The 10,251-nt window shown below is 36.1% G+C and overlaps 1 protein-coding gene across 2 annotated transcripts; it reads left to right on the forward strand.

Annotated features, from left to right (window-relative positions):
• LOC109833645 (3-oxoacyl-[acyl-carrier-protein] synthase II, chloroplastic-like) lies at positions 2,165-10,208 on the forward strand. Of its 2 annotated transcripts, none has more exons than XM_020401387.1 (13): positions 2,165-2,759; positions 3,264-3,469; positions 3,739-3,942; positions 4,116-4,226; positions 4,402-4,497; positions 4,654-4,699; positions 4,927-5,006; positions 5,161-5,229; positions 5,339-5,423; positions 5,518-5,672; positions 5,810-5,890; positions 9,401-9,460; positions 9,892-10,208. In XM_020401387.1, the coding sequence occupies exons 1-13, from the start codon at positions 2,675-2,677 to the stop codon at positions 10,009-10,011; spliced, it is 1,398 nt and encodes a 465-aa protein (XP_020256976.1). In that variant the 5' UTR covers positions 2,165-2,674; the 3' UTR covers positions 10,012-10,208. The 2 variants fall into 2 exon arrangements, with proteins under 2 accessions (XP_020256976.1, XP_020256977.1); XM_020401388.1 differs by lacking the exon at positions 4,654-4,699 and adding an exon at positions 4,723-4,768.

The following is a 10,251-nucleotide window of genomic DNA, read 5'->3' on the forward strand; positions in this document are numbered from 1 at the left end:
GAGGGAGTTGAAGGGAGGAAGAGAGAGATCTGTGAGTGAATGGGAGAAGAAGAGAGAAAAATCGGTGAAGGGAGGAATCTTGGCCGTAGATGTAAAACGGACGGCTAAGATTAACTCATTAGGAAATATTAGGAAAGTTTTTATTAGGAGAGGATCCGGATCCAGTAGTTACCATGCCCACCAATCAAATATAGGACAAATTTTTAAAACCAACCTATTTGAGTTTTTATTTGCAAAAAAAGACCCGTTTTTAGGATATTTGTAAAAACCGACCTAGTTTCAGCGTCAGCGCTGAAACCATGTCGGTTTTTGAAAAAAAATTCGAAACTTCACGGGAGTTGAACTCCCGTGAAGTTTAGCAGCTTTTAATTAATCTACTAAACTTCACGGGAGTTTAACTCCCGTGAAGTTTCTTAGTTCAAAAATAAATTTTTTGAATTGTGAAACTTCACGGAAGTTGAACTCCCGTGAAGTTTAGCAGCTTAATTAAAAGCTGGTAAACTTCACGGGAGTTCAACTCCCGTGAAGTTTCGAATTTTTTTTTACGTTTTTTGCAAATTTGTTTGAATGGGGTCGTTTTTTGACAATAAATTCCTAAATGGGTTGGTTTTGAAAATTTGTCCATCAAATATATTAGGAGAGAAAACTTTCATCAAGCTGGGTCCGCAGCGTCCGCTTTTATTTAGAAGGATTTGAATACGTCGAAAATTTGTACGTGATTCATGATTTCATGGTTTTTATTATGCTCCTCCCCAGTCCTCGGGCAGTGTCTAAGTTCAGCTCGCCTAACCAAAATCCAAGGGTAATAAGGAACTAAATAAAGGGATTTTGGTATTAGTCCCATAACTCTTTTCATATTTTGGAAGTAAGTCTCTAAAATCATAAAAATTGATATTAGATCCCTCTAATTCTTAAGTTATTTGAAAATAGTCTCTCAAATTATTAAAATTGCTATCCACGGCTTTAAGTTATTCTGAACTAGTCCCTCCAATCGAAAGTGATTGTATCAATTAGAGAGATTGGTTTGTCAAAATTTATAAGAATTGAAGTACTCAGTAGCATTCTCAACGATTTGAGAGATAAGAAAGAATAGAGAACCTAATAGCTATTTCAACAGTTTGAGGGCGAAATTCACAAAATGAAAGATGTGGGGGACTAATACATTAAAACCCATAAATAAATTATAGAAAGCTTACACTCTCACTTGCTGCTCTCTGGTGCGCGTGCGGTTCTTATTAAATACTATGGAACCACAGTTCAATTTTTCTGGACAAAGCCTTTATTTTTCTATGACAGATCGAAATAAATGAAAGCTTAGAAAAATTTCGCAAGATTCCTAAACTTTGAGGTGATTTGCAGTAAAAGATCTACTTCAAAAACTAGAGAAATGTCTCTTGAATTTTAGAGGTTCTCACAAAACCCCTCCAAACTTTTGAAAAGTTTCACCTGAACTTTGAAATACATTCTGCCATAACTCACATGTTTTTACGTAAAAAAGAGAACAAAGTAGAAAACGGAAATCAGAAGCTTACAATTTACGGAAAGATGAAGATAAATTTTTTTAAATGTCAATTAAATTTGTGGAATTTCTCGGAAAGTTCATACGATTTTGTGAGACTCTAAAATTTAGGAAGAGATTTTCTAAGATTTAAGAGTATGTTGGTTGGAGGGCAGCAAATGGTAGGGGAAGAGAAATGAATACTTTTAACTCTATTTGGTAGCATTTTTTATGGAGGCAATGCAAGGTAGGGGAAGGAAAAGTTTCTAAATTTGTTATCATTTCCTCCCTAAATCAGGGTGTAGAGTATGAGAAGAGAATTGAGTTCAAATATTTTAGTATTTGACCCTTCATTATTATGGATCATCGACTAATATTTAATTATGAAATCATATTCTTTTTCCTTACCTTCTCTTCTTTAGAACTCTCAATTATGATAAAAGAAGTTATCTTTATTCATTTATAAAACTTTTAAAAAAGATATTATATTTTCTCTCTTTTTCTCTATCTTTCTTTTCCCTATTTTATCTTTCCTTTTCCTTGCCTACTAAACTGCCGAACACAGTGTAAAGTTCACCAATATGTGCAAATCTCCCCAACAACCAGGGGCTTTCTGGGTTATCGAAATGGCCCCTCCTTTTCTTTTCTCAGCCACCTTCCTCATTTTTTTTTTTTTTCTTCCTCTAGTCGACATTCTTTTCTTTGGTCGCGACTCTCTCTCTCTCCCTCTCGTTTGTATTTTCTATAACCCTCTCTCTCTCTCTCTCTCTCTCTCTCTCCTCTCGGCCTCTTCTCGTTTGCGAGCACTTGGCTGTGTCAGTTGTCACTCTCTCTCAGATTCATTAGAGCTCGTCTTTTTCCCACTGAAACTCTCTGCACTCTTAAACCCTCATCTCCCAAAATCTCTCAAATCTCTCCGTGGGTTCTCATCTCTTCTCAATACCCACCAAAACCCACCTCTCAAAATCCTATCCTTCCTCCTCAATCGATGGGGCCGTCTTCAATGGCCTCTCCTCTCTGCACGTGGCTCGTGGCCGCGTGTATGTCTTCCACGTGCGACGCGGCGACCGGCCGTTGAGGTCACCGTCGATACGGTTCAAGAACAGGAGATCCAGCGATCGGAGGTCGTCGAAGGGGATCGTCTCGGCTTTGTATGGATCGGGGATCAGTAGTTTGATGAGCAGATTTGAGCCCTGTGAAGAGTTCTATAGATCAATGAGGGTTGTTACTGATCGAAAGCAGAAAAGGGCTTCTAACTGTGGTAAAAAAATTCAATCTTTTTTCTGGTAAATTGTTTGAATTTATTGACTGTCGTACTGTTTGATATTTGTAAGGAAAATGATGGGAAATGGAGTGATTTGGGGTTTAAATGAGGGACCAGTATTCGTACGGATTAGATTTGGATGATGGGATTTGGTTGCTTTGCAGTTAATCAACCCAGCTGAAAGTCTATATAAAACAATGTCGTTACTGATGATTCGGCTTGTTCATTTTTATTTGTTACTATTAGTTTTTTGTTTCAGAACTTGGGGTTTGAAGAGAAAAATGTGTCAAGGATCAATGTTTTGTTGCCTTGATCATCTCAGTATTAGAGCCTGAACCCCAAGCATAATTACTAGCGATGCAAATTCAAAACTTAAATGATCACATATAAATCATTCATATACGGTGAATAACATATAAATTTTTAGCTATTGGATACTTTACCTTCTACTTAATATGCAGTTATTTATTTATTTTTTCTGCTGGGAAATTTGGACTTCAGGGAAAGTGACAGCAATAGCTGTGAAGCCTGCGAAGCAAGTGGAAGAGAAGAGAAGAACTAATACGAAACAAAGAAGGGTTGTGGTGACAGGGATGGGCGTCGTGACTCCATTAGGCCACGAGCCTGATGTTTTCTATAATAATCTCCTCAACGGTATAAGTGGAATCAGTGAAATAGAAAATTTCGACTGTGCCGGCTATCCAACGGTATATCCTCTTCTTTGCATAATTCATGTTTATAACCTCATTTTAAAATACTTTCTCTGTAGACATTTCTTATGTTTTACATAATCAATTAGTTTCAAGTGAGATTAATTTATAGAAACATTTGACCATGTCAACAGCATCATGTTAGAGTCCAGGTATTAGTACTTTGTAATAGTCATACTGTTACTACTTACTAATATGTTGTAAGCAAGCATGGTAAAGAGTGATACCCCTTTTTGATCCCTGATATTTGAACTTTTTGTCCATAGAGAATTGCAGGAGAGATTAAATCGTTTTCAACAGATGGATGGGTGGCACCAAAACTATCTAAGAGGATGGACAAATTTATGCTTTACATGCTTACTGCGGGTAAAAAAGCTCTAGCGAATGGTGGAATTACTGAAGAAGTTTTGAATGAGCTAGACAAGACGAAGTGTGGTGTTCTTATCGGGTCTGCAATGGGTGGCATGAAGGTAGAATTTGAAAAATATTTTTTGATCTGAAGGAAAGTTGTTTTCCCCCCTTTTATCAGCTCTTGGTCTCATATTATGTTGATGGATTGAGCTGTTACACTTTAATCTTTATTTTATGCCTTTCTGTATGTTATGGTCGTGGTACTCATAAAGATGGATGCTATTTTTTATAGGTCTTCAATGATGCAATCGAAGCTTTGAGGGTCTCATACAAGAAGATGAACCCCTTTTGTGTTCCATTTGCAACTACAAATATGGGTTCGGCTATGCTAGCAATGGATCTGGTGAGCCAAAGCAGAATCTGAAGAAACCTACCTTTGCATACTGATCCTTCAATATTTTTTGAGAATTTACTGTTAATTTTTAGAAACCTACCTTTGCATACAGATGCTTCAATATTTTTGAGAATTTATTGTTAATTTCGTCTAAGTTCCTTCTTCTCTTCTCTTGGAACTATAGGGCTGGATGGGCCCGAACTATTCAATTTCAACTGCTTGTGCCACAAGCAACTTCTGTATCCTGAATGCAGCTAACCATATCATAAGAGGTGAAGCTGTAAGTTATCATGTTCTCCCTCTTATCTGTAGTTAGAAGAAAATATACTCATTATTTCTATGTACATAAGTGTGCTAATCTTGCAGGATATAATGCTTTGTGGTGGCTCTGATGCAGCTCATTATTTCTATGTACATAAGTGTGCTAATCTTGCAGGATATAATGCTTTGTGGTGGCTCTGATGCAGCAATAATACCTATTGGTATCAGTGTGCTAATCTTGCAGGATATAATGCTTTGTGGTGGCTCTGATGCAGCAATAATACCTATTGGTATCTGTTCTTTCTGCTAATGAATGCTATTCTTCCTCATTGTTTTACCTTCAGGGTCTTTGTTACTATTACTATTATTATTATTATGATCATAAATCATCATACACATCGTCGTCTTCGTCGTTGTCCAGGACTAATTGTATACTTGACGTGTGCAGGGTTGGGAGGTTTTGTGGCATGTCGGGCACTTTCACAAAGAAACAATGATCCAACCAAAGCTTCACGGCCATGGGATAGTGTATGAATAGATAGATGAATGATGACAGAGTTAAAAAGGAGATACTTTTTTTGTGTTTGTGCTTATTATTGTGTAGACGTGCAATCACTTATTATCAAGATTACGATTAATTGGCGCATTTATGTTAATATCTAGGTTATCTGTCATGTGACAGGAACGTGATGGATTTGTTATGGGAGAAGGTTCAGGTGTACTTTTGTTGGAAGAACTTGAGCATGCTAAGGTTTTATTACAGTCAGCTACCACTAACTTGATGTGATGTGAAGCCTTTATCTAATCATGTTTTGTTAAAATATTCTCCTTTTCATGATTGTTTTTCTTCCTTTCTACAGAAAAGAGGAGCAAATATATATGCTGAGTTTTTGGGAGGAAGTTTCACCTGCGATGCTTACCATATGACAGAGCCACACCCTGAGGGTAAAAAATAATCTCTCTTTTACATTGAATATTGAATAAGTGCTGTCTGGTCTAATATTCTTACTAGTTCTCTGGCTATTCTCTTTTCAATTAGGGATGGGTGTTGCTCTTTGCATAGAGAAGGCATTAATGGAATCTGGAGTTGCTAGAGAGGATGTCAACTATGTAAATGCTCATGCAACTTCAACGCTATCTGGTGATGTGAAAGAGTACCAAGCTCTCATTAGTTGTTTCGGTCAAAATCCCAAGGTATGATCTCTGAGCATCAAACTGTAATCAAAGTCCAGATGTATAACTGAGCTTTGACATGTTTTTCAGATCATCTCTGTGTGCTTGTTTTATATATCTTTGTCTGGTTGTAACCTCATAAACTCACAAATTTGCAGCTGAGGGTGAATTCTACAAAGTCCATGATTGGTCATCTTTTAGGAGCATCTGGAGCAGTGGAAGCTATTGCTGCAATTCAGGTACCCAATCGTAGCTTTTATTTTCTGGGGGAAACCCTTAACAGCTTTGATCTGATTATATTGGAAGATCAGCGGTAATGGCCACAACTTCATTTCAAACATTTGGGTCTAGCTGCGGGGTTTTCTTTCTTCTGTTCAACGGGTATCTCTCTGATAAATGAAAATCCATCATAGCTGGTGCAATTGCCTCTATTTAATTCCTGGGTGTACTTTGTTTTGTTGATCCATTAGCTATTGTCCTATAGCTTCCAACTAGTGCACTTATTGTTATTGGTCCATGTCTGTGTACCCATCTAATTGGCTCTGCCTCATTATCCTGAATGTAATAAGTGACAAATTTATAACCTATAAACAGCCAGGAGATTGTCGTATGCAATTAGAATACTGAATAATTTACAAAGTACGCCTGTAATTTTGATAAAGTAGGCTTATTATTCAAAGTACACCAGTAATTTTGATAAACTAGGCTTGGATGTACTTAGTACATAACTATCTTTAACTATACTTGGATTAAGTTGCTACCATAGAATAGAAATATAGAATTACTTCTAGTGTGATTATATAGTTAAGAAGGCCCTGAAATACTAGAAGGATCCAAAATCAAATTGTTTATTTAAAATGTACAAAAAAGACACAAATCAGCATCAAATTCTATGTTATGGCTCGTTTGATGTATTATATAATATTATATGGGCATTGATTGCAGTTGCTTAGTCACTGTATAAAGACATTCGACCGTGTGCCAGGATGAACTAATAAATTTTGTGAATGAACTATATAAAGCCTAAAAGGAGAAAAGAATAATCAGCATCAGAAACTGTCCATCTCTGAGGGTTTGGCCAAGGTGCGGATCAATGGCAAATCGATCAGAACAGTTATTCAACCAGATTATGTGATACACGTCGAGAGATGGAAGAAAGTTTTATTTATGTATAATTGGAAAAACAGAGGCTGAATAAAAGTGGAGGCTCACCTGTGCATCTTTGCCATTAAACTTACAAGGACAGGGAAAAGCGGAACAAGAGTTGCACGGGTAGGAGAGCAGATGAATAAATTTTAATAGAGAGGAAAACAAAGCAAAATTATGCCTAAAACATGCTACAATAGTTGTTGGATTGAGAGGAATTATTAGAAAAGAGAGAAAATAAGGATGAGAAAAGGAAGGAAATGGAGGGGGAAGGTAAGAAAGTGATTGCTATTACTGTAATCATAAAAAATAGGGAGAGAATAGGGAGGTATGGGACAAGTTGGGTGGCTCATGATTATGGTGTGTCTTGTACTTTATGCATGCAACAAAGGATCAGTTTCCAGTGTCAAAAGAGAGAAGAGAAATTAAGTTAGCAGAGCTTAAGAAATATCATGATGAATTCTTGTTTTCATCATGTATAAGAAACCCATCTCATTATTGTCCTGCCATCTTTCCTGGGTACTTCTATTTGGAAGCTGTGCCCATACCCCACATGTACCAGGACCTGTATGAAAAAATTCTTGGACACCTTGGATATATGCATACGTCTGTTTAAGCATATACTCAATTATATAATACATGTTCTAATTTAAAACACTTGTATGCTTCTTGGACATACACTCTACACTTCACACCTATTTCTTATATATTGATTTTATGTAAATAAAAAACAATATTGGTTGTATATAAATTGTTAATTTTAATACATAGTAAATATACATAACATATACAAATATACCCGTGTCCCCATACCCTATCTTTACAAATTTGCCACGTCCCGTACTACCCATATTCGTACCCATGCAACCTCGTTGTTCTGCATAAAGTATTGAATGATGTTAAAAGAATTCACATCTAAAGACGAAACTGTTATATGATTATATTTAGGATATATAATTGGCTTGAAATAAGTTATGTTCCCCTTTAACTTCGCTGTTACCTAGGGTTTACTGGATTGCAAATTAGAATTAGGGGTGAGTTTGATCATAATTCATACATAAAACAGTCTTAATTTCTAGTTTGCAACAGAGAGAGCATGCTTTCACTTCAAGGGGATAGTTGTTTTAAAACATTTATCCGCGTGGAACTTGACAACATTTGAGAACATCCATGCTACTTTGTATTGATTTTATTAGGTCAGGTGCATTTTCATATGCATAATTAACTAATAATTTACTTGCCTCAAAATCTATTTTACTGTACCCATAGCAAAACATTAGAACTGCTCATGAACATGATGACCATTAACTAGTTTTATCCTACTTCTGGTATTGCAATTCTCAAACCTTCTTCTGTTTACCTATTTTCTATAGTATATATTATTAACATGCCTGTCTCCTGAGGTTTGCAAGAAGTCACTTTACATTAAGAAACATGAAGCCTGAGCTCATGAGAAGTTTAAACATTAAACATAGGTGTAATAACAATGATATGTATTAAATACCACTAGTCGTGTCTATATCAATCAATTGATACCATGGATTGACCTAGAAAGCTAGAGTTCATGTAGTGATTGTATCTGATCTGCAAAGGGCACTTTTTCATGTAACATGAACTAGACAGGATCTATATGGACCATCATTTTGTTATAAAACGTAAAGGTGGATTTGGCATATGGGTGTTGTTATGACGAGGATGTAAAGTCTCCATCATCTTAGGTTTATACTTGAGAGAAATTTTTATTGTCGTCTTGTTTATTTTGCGATAAGCTTTTCCGCTATGTGGGATGGCTCTATAAGCTGGCTCAACAAATTAATTGGGATATGGTATGGGATGTTTCCAATTAAGAGGATGGTAACTTGTCATCTGGTGCAACCCCTGTGCCATCCTCAGGGTTTATATCTTACTGAGCTTTTCCTAGTTTGCGCTGTTATGATTTTGCTTCTTTACTGGATCCTAGAGGTACTCGGTCCACCTAGCCGATATGTTCTACTCTGAAGTTTCCCTGTATATTTTCCCTTCAGCTACTGTGGTCAGGTTCATCGTGAAGTTGTGGACACCAAAGTTGCGGATCTCTTGTTTCAGTCACTCCAATATTGCTAGACTAAAATGTTATCACATAACCTGAAGAGCTTATAATAATGACATTATTCTTTGTTTTCTAAATTGGTTCTGCCAACTTCACTTTTATCCTCCAACAGGGATCTATCTGGAATAAGGAATGAAACTTTTAGATATAAGGAACTTATTAGACCTTCATCTTTTGACTTGAGTATATTCTGGTATACAATATTGTGGGGCCTTTGGTATATAAAGTGATGGAAATTATCTCAAATTGCTGTTACCGTAGCCATCATAGTGTTTGCTAAAGATTAGTTTCTGCCATTTTTGTTGCTGCCAGTCTCACATTCTTACAGTTGGTTGAAGCCTTAGTCAAGTGGTTAGAAATTCAAACTTCTTGACCAATCAAATGATTATGTCTCTTGATTATTTCTCATAAAAAATGCATGAAACTCCTCATACCACTGTTTTGAGTACCAGACTATTTTCCCTTCTTAATAAGTTAATAACCTATTTTGTAATTTTCTTCAAATTTTGTGCAGGCAATTCGAACTGGCTGGGTACATCCAAATATCAATCTGGAAAATCCAGACACAAGTGTCGTATGTTCTCTGTCTATATTTTATGATTTTATCTCTACTTTCTTATATATTTATAAAACTGAGAACTAAATTCTAATTAGATCCAGCTTCCTTTTTGAGGCATTGAACAGTAATTATAATAAAGTGTTATTTTATTGATCCATCTACATGGTAATGTATATGCATCCTAAGATAGGAAAAATTTTTATTTACTTCTGTGTGCACTCATAGTTTCCATGATCGTCAAAGGATTACATCTTTCTTCATCAAAGGAAATTTCTTAATTACCATTATATCCTAATCTCTAAATTTCTTTAGTAATAGAAAGCCACATCTTGGAAAATGAAATGCAAATCACACGTTAAAGACCAAATGCGATCTTATTGTTGTAAAATCTTAAACAGATGCAAACTTTCTGCTGGGGATTCACTAATATTTATCTTTGGATTCAGGATGCAAATGTTCTTGTTGGTTCTAAGATGGAAAAGATAGATGTAAAAGTGGCACTATCAAACTCCTTTGGCTTTGGTGGCCACAACTCATCGATTCTCTTTGGGCGCTATGAACAATAGTGGTAGATCAATCGTACTTCATTTTAATCGGTATTGTTGGATTCTATAGAAATATCAAGCCAAAATATTGTCTGGTGCGAAAACTAAAATTTTGAATCATGAAACATGCTTGTTTGAGCCAGTCCGTGCATCGAGGAATCTGTGCCATTACATTGTTAAACCAGATTAGTATTTGTTTCATATTGAGACTTGTTTGCTGTGAGGGGTTTTTTTTGTTCTTGGGGATTGGGGGTGGGGGTG

The sequence above is a fragment of the Asparagus officinalis genome, chromosome 3 (assembly GCF_001876935.1).
Source record: "Asparagus officinalis chromosome 3, Aspof.V1, whole genome shotgun sequence".
In the NCBI taxonomy this organism is placed as follows: domain Eukaryota; kingdom Viridiplantae; phylum Streptophyta; class Magnoliopsida; order Asparagales; family Asparagaceae; genus Asparagus; species Asparagus officinalis.

Excerpts from the sequence above, each read along its gene's own strand:
- LOC109833645 (XM_020401387.1), top strand. The coding sequence starts at position 2,675 with ATGAGCAGATTTGAGCCCTGTGAAGAGTTCTATAGATCAATGAGGGTT. Across the intron at positions 4,227-4,401 it reads CTATGCTAGCAATGGATCTG|GGCTGGATGGGCCCGAACTA; the intron begins GTGAGCCAAAGC and ends TTGGAACTATAG. Across the intron at positions 5,673-5,809 it reads GTTTCGGTCAAAATCCCAAG|CTGAGGGTGAATTCTACAAA; the intron begins GTATGATCTCTG and ends ACAAATTTGCAG.